The sequence below is a fragment of the Pleurodeles waltl genome, chromosome 3_1 (assembly GCF_031143425.1).
Source record: "Pleurodeles waltl isolate 20211129_DDA chromosome 3_1, aPleWal1.hap1.20221129, whole genome shotgun sequence".
Taxonomy (NCBI): domain Eukaryota; kingdom Metazoa; phylum Chordata; class Amphibia; order Caudata; family Salamandridae; genus Pleurodeles; species Pleurodeles waltl.
In genome coordinates this window covers 806397184-806412680 of record NC_090440.1, presented here as the reverse complement: position 1 = coordinate 806412680, position 15497 = coordinate 806397184, and the positions used below count along the sequence as shown (strand labels likewise).

The 15497-nt window shown below is 41.7% G+C and overlaps 1 protein-coding gene across 10 annotated transcripts in view; it reads right to left on the bottom strand.

Moving 5' to 3' along the window:
• Positions 1–15497, bottom strand: part of LMO1 (LIM domain only 1) — a 514229-nt gene that overhangs the window by 117338 nt on the left and 381394 nt on the right. For all 10 annotated transcript variants that reach the window (XM_069223677.1, XM_069223678.1, XM_069223674.1 and 7 more), the window contains one exon: positions 12224–12437. In XM_069223677.1, the coding sequence (XP_069079778.1) occupies positions 12224–12429 (206 nt within the window). In that variant the 5' untranslated portion in view covers positions 12430–12437. The remainder of the gene's footprint in view (positions 1–12223; positions 12438–15497) is intronic.

Below are 15497 nucleotides of genomic sequence, written 5' to 3'. Positions count from 1 at the left end.
TGATTAAGGAAAACCTATGTCTGTCAAGGACAGACTTAAAAAACTTACAACTATGAGAATCCCAATGACTTTTTTCGGAGATACAGAACAAAAAAACATTGTCAAACAATTCATCAGTGGTGCTAAATAGACCTACCAAATCACAAATTGCCACACAATTTCGGATCTATTGATACGGTCACCCGGCGATGAGCCAAAACCACGAGGTGACAGGCAGCAGAGCTGAAAACAACTGAAAAGTGAGGATTTCCAACTACTCTTCAGAAACTGTAGGCAGTGAAGTTTATTAGCAGGCATGAAAACACCGCAGGAAATCAGCTGTAGGCCAACTAACCTTTGTGTTTTTTGCTTTATTCAAGGGGGAAGGAGGTTGATAGGGGGAGTGCATTGGGGAAGACAGACCGCAAGGGTAGTTCTCAGCATAAAGCCCCAGGCCAGTCCAAGGCCATGCCCCTTCTCACAGCACAAATTAAATTTTCAAATTCGCAGGTCTGCAATACATAATCAACTATCCAATAATCCATATATAAATTCTTCATATCGATTCCATTATTCCACAGTGAAAACTCCATAGAAATTACTACAGTGCTTCCTTCCAGTTTGATTTATTAAGAAAAGGTCCCTTAGTCTATGAAATTATTTCAAATTGCCTTATCGGCAGGAAAAACACTCTATTGATCCATGACCCTCTGCATTTTATTGAGCCAATCAAGAGGAAGCAGGGAAAATACCTGGACCTCCACTTTTGCAGGACCAAAGATTGTGTCACTAACATTCCAAACAAACATCCGCTTCTGTTGTCTCCACACAATACCGGGCATAGGGCAATATGGCAATATCCCAAGAGCACAAGCATAGGGTTTTAGGGAATTTCAATCTTCAATTGGTTTTCTGAAAATCTAAAGATACTATCCCAAAACTCATCCAATTTTGCTGCAGTGCCAGAATATGTTCAACCAGTTTCCACTATCCGGAATATCACACCTGAAACATTGAGTGGGAGAATCCCCCATTTATTTTATTTATGAGTTAAAGGGGCCTATATATCAACTCATTTGAAAAACAATTGCATTTTAAGAAAGTTCCCGCCTCTTAACATTGTAAAGATTAACTCCATTATTTTCTGCTACATTATCTTTGGTCAATGCTACACTACCCCCTCTTAACCATTTGGCAGAGATCTTGCCTAAAACATCAACTTTCTCTTCTGGCATTTAGATATTTATTTCAAGAGATATTTCATTTAGATATTTATTTCAAGAGATATTTCACCAGATATGAATTCAAAAGCCCAGTTTCTTCATAGACAGAGGGGGTCATTATGTGTTTGGAAGACGGAAAAGGCCATCTGCCAAACTCCTGTGGCCAGGTTACCACCAGTGGGGTCCCATTTGTGCAGGCCCCATTACGAATTTCCTGCTAGGCCAGCGGGCAGAAACAGAGTATCCGCCCGCTGGCTCAGTGGGAAAACAGCCAACAACATTGACGTTGGCTCATAATTGAGCCAGTGGCAATGGTGCGGTACGTAGGGTGCACCAGCACGCAGACAGTGAGAAGCGCAACGGGGCTGGCATGGGGCCCCCTGCACCCTGTCTCTGCCAGCCTTTGAATGCCGGGGCTACTGCCATGTATCGGCAGAGAAGGGGCTTATCATCCCAGGGCAGCCCTGCTTTCAGCGCTGCCCTGGCAGATTAGGACTGCTGGCACTGCTAGCCCCTCCAATGGAGAAGTGATGGCGCTGGCAGTCCAACAGTGGCGCAGCTGCCACGGTCGTAATGAGGCCCAGAGTGTCCATCGGATTTTCCACCAACTCCTTCCTATCCAACATGATCCTGGGGTCAATAGGCTGTAGAGTACCATACAAAACTCTATATGACCACTGCAACCACATTTTACTTCATCTAATATTAGGTTGTATCGCTTCCCAGGTTTTCCACTTCACAAGCCATTGGCCTTTCAGCTACTAGAAATTGCAGGATCCATGGTGGCCCCAGAATCCCTTTCAACCAGATCTATATAGGTTCCCAATGACCACTCCTTTTTATTTACTGTACAGAGAAGCCACCCACAAAGGCTGTAAAGAATGGCATATAAAAGTGGGGCTGGTTTAAAAAGTGCACTTTGCCTTCTTTTTCACACCCAGTAGCCAGATAAGACGTGACATAATAGCTAGCTCATCCTCTAAATAATCATAATGGGAGGAAAGCTGCATTTCATATATTTTCTCTTGTGTTAAATGAAACTGAACCGAAGGCAAGAGCACAACAATGCTCAGTATAAAAAGCACACCTTAAGCTCTGACAAACATAACTGTAAAAATTAAAAGTGCCAAGTAGGATTTAGTCACCAAATGGTTCTAGTCCAAAAATCATAACATATGCGTAATAAGGCCCAACCTATTTTTTTATGCAGCTGACAAGGTAACAAAAGTTCTCTTTTGATACCATTAACAATGCCAAAGCCAGATTTTGGAATAAATGGGAACATGTGGCATTAAAGGCAAAGAAAATATCAGTTTGGAAACAAGCAAAACAAATAAGCCAGGTAAAATGCACTGTATGAATGAATGAATGAATTGCAGGATTTGTAGAGCACCCAGCTACTCCTGGGAATGTCCCAGCGCTATGAAGACACCAAAATTCGAGAAGCTACAGTGGACAAAACCAAAGCAAAAACCTAAATTATTGACACAATGAACCTGATAACAAGAGGTAAGATCTTTGAAGGGTAGCATACATATGCCCCACTCAAGGTATTGCTTTACCTTAACCCCTTAGCTGCTGGGCCGTCCCCCCCGCTCAGTGCTGAGCCCTTTTTTGGCTATTTGGGGTAGTTCGCACTTAGGACTTCATAACTTTTTGTCCACATAAGCTATCCATGCCAAATTTGCGTCCTTTTTTTCCAACATCCTAGGGATTCTAATGGTACCCAGAGTTTGTGGTTTCCCCTGGAGCTGGAGGAGACCAAGAAATTAGCCAAAATACAGTGAAAATTTCGTTTTTCCAAAAAAATGGGAAAAAAGGGCTGCCGAAGAGGCTTGTGGTTTTTTCCCTGAAAATGGCAACAACAAAGGGTTTCTGGTGCTAAAATCACCATCTTCCCACCTTTCAGGAACGGGCAGACTTGAATCAGAAAAGAAAAATTTTCAACACAAATGTGGTATTTTACTGGGACATACCCCATTTTCACTATTTTTGGTGCTTTCAGCCTCCTTCCAGTTAGTGACAGGAATGGGTGTGAAACCAATGCTGGATCCCAGAAAGCTAAACATTTCTGAAAACTAGACAAAATTCTGAATTCAGCAAGGGGTCATTTGTGTAGATCCTACAAGGTTTTCCTACAGAAAATAACAGCTGAAATAAAAAAATATTGAAATTGAGCTGAAAACAACAGCCATTTTTCTTTATGTTTTACTCTGTAACTTTTTCCTGCGATGTCAGATTTTTTAAAGCAATATACCGTTATGTCTGCTGGACTCTTCTGGTTGCGGGGATATAAAGGGCTTGTAGGTTCATCAAGAACCCTAGGTACCCAGAGCCAATAAATGAGCTGCACCCTGCAGTTGGTTTTCATTCTATACTGGGTATACAGCAATTCATTTGCTGAAATATGAAGAGTGAAAAATAGGTATCAAGAAAACCTTTGCATTTCCAAAATGGGCTCAAGATAAGGTTTTGAGGAGCAGTGGTTATTTGTACATCTCTGAATTCCGGGTTGCCCATACTAGCATGTGAATTGCAGGGCATTTCTCAAATAGACGTCTTTTTTACACACTCTCTTATATTTGGAAGGAAAAATGTAGAGAAAGATAAGGGGCAATAACACTTGTTTTGCTATTCTATGTTCCCCCAAGTATCCCGATAAAAATGATACCTCGCTTGCGTGGGTAGGCCTAGCGCCCGCGACAGGAAATGCCCCAAAACACAACGTGGACACATCCCATTTTTTGACCGAAAACAGAGCTGTTTTTTGCAAAGTGCCTACCTGTAGATTTTGGCCTCTAGCTCAGCCGGCACCTAGGGAAACCTACCAACCCTGTGCATTTTTGAAAACTAGATACCTAGGGGAATCCAAGAAGGGGTGACTTGTGGGGCTCTGACCAGATTCTGTTACCCAGAATCCTTTGCAAACCTCAAAATGTGGCTAAAAAAACAAGTTTTCCTCACATTTCAGTAACAGAAAGTTCTGGAATCTGAGAGGAGCCACAAATTTCCTTCCACCCAGCATTCCCCCAAGTCTCCCGATAAAAATGATACCTCACTTGTGTGGGTAGGCCTAGCGCCCGCAACAGGAAATGCCCCAAAACACAACGTGGACACATCAAATTTTTTCATAGAAAACAGTGTCTACCTGTGGATTTTGGCCTCTAGCTCAGCCGGCACCTGGGGAAACCTAGCAAACCAGTGCAGTTTTGAAAACTAGAAACCCAGGGGAATCCAAGATGGGGTGACTTGTGGGGCTCTGACCAGGTTCTGTTACCCAGAATCCTTTGCAAACATCAAAATATGGCCAAAAAAAACACTTTTTCCTCTCATTTCGGTGACAGAAAGTTCTGGAATCTGAGATGAGCCACAAATTTCCTTCCACCCAGCATTCCCCCAAGTCTCCCGATAAAAATGGTACCTCACTTGTGTGGGTAGGCCTGGTGCCCGCGACAGGAATAGATCACACAACGGTCAATGTTGGTCCTTACATGAGGCAGCTGTTGACCCTGGGGTGATCCATTCCTGACGCAGGCACTAGGTGTAGGCACTCAAGTGGGGAAGTGTTTTTATCAGGACAGGTGAGGAATCACTGGGTGGTAGGAATTTTGTGGATCCCAGCATATTCCTGTAGTTTGTGTGACAGAAATGTGAGAAAAATAGAGTTTTTATTCAGTATTTCAGCTTTGCAGGATATTCTGGGTAAGAAAACTTTGGGGAATCCACACAAGTCACACCTCTGTGGACTCCCCCGAATGTCTAGTTTCCAGAAATGTTTGGGTTTAGTGTGTTTCTCTATATGGCCGCCGAACCCAGGACCAAAAACACAGGTGCCTGCCTTACAAAACCAGTTTGTTTTGCGATAGATAATTTTGATGTCTCCACAATACGATTTGGGCGGTGGAATTTGGGGCTGAACTAAATTGGGGAGCTCCCAAGAGAGCACTCTCTCTCTTCTTGCCGCCGCATTCACCTGCTCTCTGGGTTGGGCTAACCCACTATTACCCAGTTGCACAGACTGCTTGCGAAGGGACAGCAGGACTGTCCTCATCACCTCCCTCATAATGTACTGGAAGAGGAGTTATCGAATGGGACTCATCCGACTGAAAAATCAGTCCCAAAGTCTGTGCCATTGTCCTATTCCTCAGATGCTGTCTCAGTATCTGATGTCTCAGTCTCTGATCCTATGTCAGAGCTGTCCTCTATAACCCGAGTGACGGCAGCAGTCATCCATCAAGATGCCATCTCTGCTATTGGCTAAACTGTTGCTCTAAAACACTAGCCTACGTAGACAGTCACAAAATCGATGGTGTGTCTGAGATACGTGCAACAGTAGAGGCCACCTTACATGCGCTTCTTCCCTCAATCATCACGTTCTTTCAAGACACTCAAAAAACACCTTGTCACATACCTTTTGCACAGTCTTTTAGCACCTCCTGCGCCCAGTCCAATAATCATTATTGGTGCTCCCACTCCCTCCGCCTCGGATTCCCTCATTACCACCCAGCAAAAGTGCCCTTCATCTCTCCATAGCCGCCCTCCACCCCGCACATACATTTCATTTGTATTATAGCGCAGGTAATGGCTGACTTTACTAATGTACTCAGCTATTCACATAAAATACAGATTTCCACTTTGCAGTAGGCATATAAACCTTCTGCGCTTCTTTATGGCACTAAAACTGCCACTAGACAAGTCTGACCCTTTTGTAGCAGAAACATAAACACAATACTTACTTGACTTTTTTATTGCTGCCTAAAAGCTACAGTTGAAAAGCGTCAGTTGAAGTATGTGCATTGCTTTGAAGACGCAAGCTGCAACTGCAAGACAACTGGTGGCAAATCTATATATAGATATATATATATATATTTCACTTTTATATGTGGGTCTGGTTTTCCTGGGGGCCGATCGCAGCCCCCAGGGAAACCACACACGTATTGACAAAAGTGATATATAAATATATATATATATATATATATATATATATATATATATATATATATATATATATATCTATATCTATATATATATCTATCTACATAGATATATCTATAGATAGATCTATATATATATATATACATATATTCATATATATATAGATCTATCTATAGATATATCCATGTAGATAGATATATCTACATAGATATATCTATATAGATCTCTCTCTCTCTCTCTATATATATATATACATATATTTTTTTTTTTAGTTGTTGTATGGGTTCCTTGGGGGCCAAAATGGCCCCCAGGGAAACCCTACAACAACTAAAAAAAAATATTGCCACCACAGGGGGTCGCCCTGCCTACGGGCTACACCCTGTTCATTTATTTTCTTTTTGTTTAAAAAAAAAAAAAATAGCCCCTGGGGGGGCGCGATTGCGCCCCCCCCAGGGGGGCACCTACCTTTTTAAAAAAAAAAAATATGCCCGGGGGGGGGCGTTTTCCGAGGGGGCAGACTCCCCCAAGTGAAATCCCTGGCGTCTAGTGGTGTTTCCTGGCCCCCGATCGCAGCTGTGCTGTGATCAGGGGCCAGGAAACACTTTCAGAAGGCCTTGTAAGAAAGGGGAGACTCTCCTCTTTCTTACGAGGCCTTCCTGAAACTGTTTCCTGGCCCCCGATCGCAGCCAGGAAACACTTTCAGGAAGGCCTCATAAGAAAGGGGAGACTCTCCCCTTTCTTACGAGGCCTTCCCTCACGTGGGGAAGGCCGTTTTCCCCATTGGAGCAGGAAGCGGCCGCAAGGCTGCTTCCTGCTCCGATGGGGAAATCAACATTGTAACGTCAGCACGCCTCGTGGCGCGCTGACGTCACAAAGGGGCGGGTGGGGGGCGGGGGAGACACGGAAGAGCTTCCGTGTCTCCCAGGGACAAAAAAAATAAATAATAAATCCTCGGGTGCGATGCACCCGAGGATTTATTAACTCCCTCCCTGGTGTCGGCCACTGGTCGTGACCCGCACCAGGGAGGTAGTGTGGGCGTCGGCCAAGCGGTTAAAAGAGGCACACATTTTAAATGTGATTGTGCAAATCCCCGCCATTAAGCAAGATTAGAGTGGCCGTGTGCAGTGATTGTCAAGCTGAGGATTAGTCCTTCCTTGGTTTATACGCCACAACATCACACCTCCTTAAACAACTAAAACACTGTGTCTAATATCAGTGGGAGTGCAAGTTGTAATAAGGGCCAGTAGCAACCACACATAAGCATGGACATGAAAGAGATTAAACAAATTGCCTCGTCAAAGGAACCTTATTCTTTTAACACAGTGGCATGACAAAGATTTGCATGAGCGCAATTAAACTGTGCGCCTCTTTTAAGGTAACACAACAGATACACATCTAGTGAGGAAGCAAGGGTAACGTGCTTTCAATCATTTGTTTGAGCTTCAGTTATGACATTATGTTATTAGTCAAAGCTTTGAGTCTGAGCAACGATAATGAGATGCGCTTTAGTTACTGCGTAATGCAATGGTCAAGCCCTATGGGGATGTAAGAGCACGCTTTCATTATGTGTGTGCAATAGAGAAAGACAATGCTTTATTGTCCTTGGTCAAGTTTTATATAATCGAGTCCTATCTTTACACTAGTTCCGGTACACCATCAATGCTGGTTCCGACTGGCCTCAAAATGCGCTGTGAATGAAGCAGGACAGCATATTTAAACATCGAGACACAATAGCGATTAATTGTGTTTTATAAATGGGACCTTTTTGTTTACTTTTGTCCTCATATGTATTATTGCTTATTTTAGCTTTGACAACTGGACTGTTTCTCCTGACATACTTAGCACTGGTATTGCAAACTTTGCCATTATTCCTATTACAATTCAAGACCTTTTCACTAAATAAGGTATCACAATATTTTAGACATAATTTCGAGTATAACCAACTATGCACTGTATCACTTTTTCTTCAATACAGTATACTTAATGGTCACATTTTAAGATAGAGGTTATTGTTCTACTTAGTGATGCGGTGAAACTATTCAACTTTTACCTTTACACTATTTTCTTGTTCGTTAGTACGTACACAGTTATTTGGTGTGGTCTCCTGGAGTTCTTTTGGACTTTCACATTCTTCATTATTCCTTCTACTACTTCCTTTTTGTAATTTATTTTTGATAATTTCAGGAGGCAACTGATCTTGGACATCAACTTAATATTTTAGAGTACCTTGGATGGTTGCTGGTCTTGTGGAAACTCATTACGTTAGCCCATTTTGGACGCTATTTATATTGGATCGGGTAAGAATATGGACACATTTGTGAGATTGTCTCTTATTCTTTTAAGCTTCTTGGTTTTTGGGAACCAAACTTGGATATGGTGTTAGATATAGGCTAAACTGACATATTGTCTCATCTTTTTCTTTTATTTTTTTCCCTTTGCTTCTTCTCACTTGTTTTCGATTACCATTCTTCACCTACATATCTATAAAAGCCCAGCAGGCCACCATCCCTGTGATTGCAGCCATTCGCAATGGCTCGCAAATTGCGACCTACCCCATGAATATTGATGAGGTAGGTCCATTTGCGAGCCCTTGCAAATCGCAGTATGAAACTCCTGGAGTTTCATACATTCCAATAGAGACTACTTAATTGCGATTCGCAAGAGATCGCAATTAGGTAATCAGTACTGGATAAAATGATACATCTGGTCCTTAGTAGCTGGTCTGCCAGGTCACTTAAAGTGATTCTAGACTTAGAAATAACAACTAATTTTTTCAGAGAATGTTCATAATGATAGCAGTATTGAATTATTTACAGACAAGCCTTATTGATAGTCCGTTATATCTCCCTAAATAGGACACAAACCATCTGGGTTAGACAACATTATTTACTTTGCTAAAGTAGTCATCATTCAGTGAAAGTCATGAGAGTCCTTCATGAATCGAATCATAAAAATAGTAACAAGAAGACACAATGTGATGTTTTCTTTCCAATTGTATGCTTCTGAGATTTAGTGGCAAAGAGGGGTATCTGTATGAATAATTGATGGACCAAGGAAGCAGGGAGAACAAATTCATCACTGACAATGGAGGCATCCAAATACTGATGACAACAATATAAGTCTGACATACTATCTACATTTTCCACTCAGCTTGAAAGCTACTCTACCAGGGAGCACAAATATATCACCATTTCATCTGCACAGTCCTGTGCCTCATGTGTCATCACCAGCTGTTTCATCTGTGTCCTGGCTTAATTTCACCATTTAAATAATCTGTGTATTAACTCAATGGCAAGTGTGTAAACTCAACTTGTATAACACCTCTTAAGTACCATGTCAAACTCTTGTAAGGCAAGTATTTTTAGAAGAGCTGTCTAAATGGCTCAAAATAAGCAATACAGTTTAAAAAAAAACAAAGGTAGAAATTATTTACTATATTTTTCTATGCTCATTTCTCATTGTTCTATATCACTGACTGGAAGATGCGGACGTTCTTAGACAGTTATATGAAAAATACATAGAATCCCTTTCCTCCTGCCTGAAAGTTGGCAAGAGCTAAAGGGCACCCTCTTATTAATGTGTGTATTCGTGCAATGTATTTATATGGCTGAAGTAACAAATACCCTGCCAGTTACGTAAAAGTTAAACTTGAAGCATCTTCCTGACGTCCTTCTTCTCTGATGAATTGTTTTATAATTGTGAACATTTTAAATCAAATCTATTTTTATTTTATTCTTCGAGAAGTATGCGTGACTAATCATCAAACAAAGCCACTGTTCAAACGGCATCGAAAGTGTAAAAAGCTCAAAGCGCCCCTTAAAAGCACCTGTATTGTTATACAGTTAATTCAGTGTCACATTCCTTTCCAGAGGATGCTGACATCTAGATGTCATTTCTAAGAGGGCAGACCTAGATATTGCTATGACTAACACTGGTGCTCTAACAATCTTATGCATGTTTTAAATTAAATATTTGTATTCCTCTCCTGAAGAATCATTGTTTAAAAAAAAAATCTTGTGTTTAAATGTACGTATTTATGTATAATGTATATGTATGTATGTGGGATACGCACAGCACAAATCTATCCGAAAGCCAATCAAGTGCTTTATAGTATCAAAGGCACAGATGCAGTCAATGAGTGATTGGACGTGCAGCTGAGTTCTGACATTAGAAGTGAATAGTTACTACATTGAGATGTAGTGCTCTTTAAAGAGGTTTGTCTTCTGCTGTTCCTTGATTTGGAATAGAGGTGGGGGAGTCCAGATGGACACAGGGATGTTGCTCAAGATTTAGAGTTCAGACTTTGGATCAGGCCTGTTAGCTTGTTTTTTTTCGGTTTTCCAATGTTTTTGTCTCACGTATATGCATTGCCACCACAAAGTACATCAATAGTATGTCAATACATGTAGGGCTCTATTTAGGGCCCTATTCAGAAAGGCAACTTTAGTTATTATTTTCAGTTTATGACCAAATTAGCCTGTTTTACTCCTTCCTGGAATTCACAAATTGATTCCTGGCAGGTGTAAACCTGTTTATGGCTGCAAATATCATTGAAATGTGTGGGGTTTTCCACATCTGTAAATTCCACTCAAGGGGTGGGAAAATGGGAATTTCGGCGTGTTCCGAGGATAGCTTCTGAAGTTTGTAAACACATTATCTCCTCTCATTTTCATTTCCACTCTGGAAAAGGTCCAATTTTTAAACCATTCAAGAGAATCCCTTTCCTGGGCGGCAAGGGAAATGGATTACTCCTAGAGTTCTCGGACATGCAATGGGAAGGGGTCATCCACAGGCAAAAACATTTTTTGCACACTAAAAGATTGTGTCCTTTTGCATAGGCAATATTTCCCCTGTGTAGTTCTCCACTATGGAAAACTGTGCAGAAAGGAATAGGAGCCTGCTAGTAATGTCACAATGCATTGTATTGTACAGTTTTGCAACATTTATATAGCACTTACTACCCCTATGTGGGGGGTTAAAGTGCTTGCCTACATTAGCATCACGCTACACTGTGTACAGTGTCAGGTTGAAAGTGTGTTGTCTTAGTTTAGATCGTGTGTGGGAAGTGCTCCCATAATATACTTGATGACCACTGAGGTGTGGTTATCGTGCGATAGATGTGGCGTAAGAGAATGTGTGAGAGAGGTGTGCAGTTTATAGTTTTCAGTAAGGCAGCAGCTTTGAACAGCTCTGCCGGTCCCTTCATGGACTTTCTTATGATCGTATATCAATTAGAAAGTTACAGCACTGGGTTATTTTAAGATATTTTGTTTAAAGTTTATGATCCTGTGCGGGCATATCACATTCCCAGGAATCCACATGAAAACTTCACCTGGCTTAGTTGTCAATGCAGTATACTAGGAAGGTTTATGAATTTTCGAAATTCATACAGGTACACTTGAGAGTAGATGTAAATCTTCTAGTGCAAATTTACGAATTACTTGTGAATTTGATCCATCATTTCTTTCATTGCAGACATTACATTTATACTGGGTCCCTTAATATTTTATATCCACTGCAGCATAATGATACCATCGCCACTACTTTATAGAGTCTTAGATATCCTAAGCTATTGTTTAAATAACAAGCTTCTAAATAGAAGTCACAGGTATATAGTGATAATCCTGTAAGCAAGACAAGGATCCAGCTCTAATGCAACCAGAATTGCCTTGTGCCTTAGGTGCATTTTGTTTATTCCTATACGTGTTGGAGGAAAAAACAAAAAGCAATGAGATTAACAAAGTCACACTGGGCCACTGTGTCACTGGAAGAATTACATTTGAAATGTGATGCACACGACACCAACTACCTTCAAGCACTGTCATTCTATCATGCTGATACGTCTTTTATAAATATATTTTTTATTTGTAAAGTACATTTTCACAGTATGTGGGTCCTGCCTCTGCATCCAAGTTGAATATCCGTTCAATTTGCTGCTAATCACCGCAAAGCAAAATGTATAGCCAATGCTGGTTTTGAGATTGGTTGCCTGCTGCTCCCTGGCCAAAAGATTTTAGTTCCTGACATAATTACAATTGTTTCACAATAGTAAACTTTAGTATGCCATGTTCTTGGTTTGTACCTACCTCAAGTAATCTCTGCGACAGAGAATGAGATTTGCTTTTGTGTACAGAGTGGACCCAACTTCTCCAAGACGGCAGTCGCAACAGGCGCATTTCAGACAATCTTCATGCCAGTACTTATCTAAGGCTTTCAGTAGGTACCGGTCCTTGATTTTTCGGTTACAGCCAGCACAGCCCTTCTGTTTGCCTTTTGGCTGTACAGATAACATTGGCACGCCTAAAGGAAAAAAATAAATATAGCTTGAATGTTTGGTTGAATAAGCTTCTGAACATTGATGACTTGACTCAAAATAAAAGCATGCTTATTCTGCAGGCATTCGTGAGAATGGTTCGCTCTATAGAGTGAAAAACGCCCACATATCTTATCCATATACTAGAGACCTTGCGTGAGGAAAATCATGGGTAGCGGTATAATCCAAAACTAAAGAAAAAACATTTTAACTATGATGACTAAGGCCAACTCCAGCAAAGCGTGTGACTGCTACAAAACAAATTCTGTAGGTATATTAATTATAATAGGATTGTATGCATGGTGGTATGTCAGAATTTTGTATACGGAGATACTATCTCACATCATTCCATTGGGTGTACATTTTCTAATATTAACTTTAATGGGGAGCTAATGTTACAGATATTTGATATACAATATTTATGGTAGGTGATATTCTCTAATGATGCCTGATACCACACCATCACACTTTTTACAGTCTCTAAGCACAATAATGAACAAATGACTTGTCTGCAGTAACCTAACGTTCTTTCTGTTAGATTACCTATCTAACCATAGATTAATCCCCTTTTGAATACTTCCCCAGACATCAGACTGCATCTGGAAAATCTTCAGCAGTACTTCTGCCTGCCACTAGGTGGTGATGGCAGCTCTGCACCAATGACATTCCACACCAGATGTGAACTGCGCGGGCCTATATAGGCACCATACATGTCCACTGATATCAGGTACTTTTAGGCTCATCAGCGTCCACAGATGCTATCTAGCCATAGAGTAATCCCCTTTTGAATACTTCCCCAGACATCAGACTGCATCTGGAAAATCTTCAGCAGTACTTCTGCCTGCCACTAGGTGGTGATGACAGCTCTGCACCAATGACATTCTACACCAGATGTGAACTGCGCGGGCCTATATAGGCACCATCCATGTCCACTGATATCAGGTATTTTTAGGCTCATCTGCATCCACAGATGAGGAGTTAAAACCAGATTAATTTCAACCAGTTTGCAGTTCTTGAAAATTGAATCTTATTATATGAAAGGACCCAACTTGCAGACCAAGAAAGCGAGGGTAGGGTGGGATCTGCAGTTAGAGTCTCTACCAGAAAGCGCATGAATGAAGGTAAGTAACTTGTTCTTCTGATAGACACTTCTAATCGCAGATTCTCCACTTTTTGAATAGATACCAAATAAGTACTTTCCAGGAGGTACATCTGTGAACTGGCTCAAACAAAAAAGTCTTGAAGGAACAAACAGGCAAAGCGCCCTTCCCAATGGACCTTTCTGTCTAGACAATAGTGCATGGTGAACATAGGGAGTGATGCTCACATACCAGTTTGGAAAATGTCCATAACAGGCACCCTAAGCACCAATGCAGTGGTAACAACCTCGGCTCTGATAGGTTGAGCCCACAATCTGTCAGGAGTGTGCTTTTGGACAAGTGCACTGCAGATCTTACTGAACAGTAGGATCTAGTGTGAGATGTTCTTTTTCTTGACAGCACTGACTTTCTTTACTCTAGTAAATCAGATAAAGAGCTGATTATCCACCGAATGTTCTTTGGTACAATTGATGCAGAAGTTGAGAGCACTTTTGATCTCTCATGCTCCTCAGAGGGATAAGGCAGAGCAAAGAATGGCGGAGGAGTGATGCTCCACCAACATGAAAGGGAGTTACTACCTTTGGAAGGAGGGAGGCTTGAGTTTGAAGAACCAGCTTGTCTTGGTAGAAAGTGATGTAGGTTGGGTTGACTGACAGCGTGTAACTCACCCACCTGCCACACCGATGTCAAATGACAAGAACAACTATCTTGAAGGTGAGCAGCTAAAGAGGACAGCTGTATAAGGGTTCAAGTGGTGCACATGTGAGAAATGTGGGGATTAAATTTAAATCTTATTGGGGCATGCCAACAACAGAGAAGGAGGAACATAAACTGCAACCCCTTGATATAGCACATCACAACTGGTGAATTTAACTACAAGGGCTGGAACAACAACTTTAAAAAGACAGACAGAGCTGACAGGTACTCTTTTACAGTGCCCAAGGCAAGGCCTTCCTGGGCTAGGGACATCACAAATAATAACACTTCAAGCAGTTTAGCATGCAGTGTGTTGAAATGTTTAGAAGCACACTAGGCCATAAACATATCCCAACTGCAGGCATATATAGATTTGTTGCCTAGCTGCCAGAATGACATTGATGTCTTCGGGAGGAAAGTTGAAAGTACTCAACTTTTGCCGGTCAGTCTTCAGGCATGGTGATGCTGATTGCACAGGTTTGGGTGCAGAGCCCTTTCCTGCAGCTACAACAGAAGATCCTTCCAAAGGGGCATCCTCATAAGACGATGGATACTCATGTCAAGGAGTATGGGAAACCATACTCTCTGAGCCCAATCCGGTGCCACTAGAATGGCTTGGGCCTAGTGGATCCTGATTGTCTTCGGAACATGAAGCTCAAGAGGTATCAATGGAAAGGCATTCAGGAGTCACAAGTTCAACTCTACATAAAACGTGGCTCCAGGCGAGAGACAGCTTGGAAACTCTAGTGTGAAAATGTGCTGACATTGCACATTCTGAGCAGAAGCAAAAAGATCGAGAAAGAGTTATCCTCATTTGTGGCACCTCCAGATGTAACTGTTATTCATGATCTGCAATGCATTAATGGCTTAATTCATCTGCTCTGGAATTCATGGAATCCACCGGGTGATGCATTACCAGAAAATTCCTTGGTGGTCTAGCCATGTCCAGACACACAAAGCCTCCTGACACAGGGTTCAAGACCCTACTTCACCCTGTTTGTTGTAGTATCACACAGCAGTGGTGTTATCTGTGAGCACTTGTACCAGCTTCCCTTTGATTGATAGATGGTAGGAAGGCTTTCCATGCCAAGCAGATCACCTGCAGCTCCATGAGGTCAATGCAGAGCAGGGCGTCCACCGGAGACCAGATGCCTCTTATCTCTAACTCTCCTAGATGGCCATTCCACCCCAGAAGTGATGCATCTGTCACCACTGTGAACTCTGAGTGGGGTAAGCAGATGGGTCTCTCTC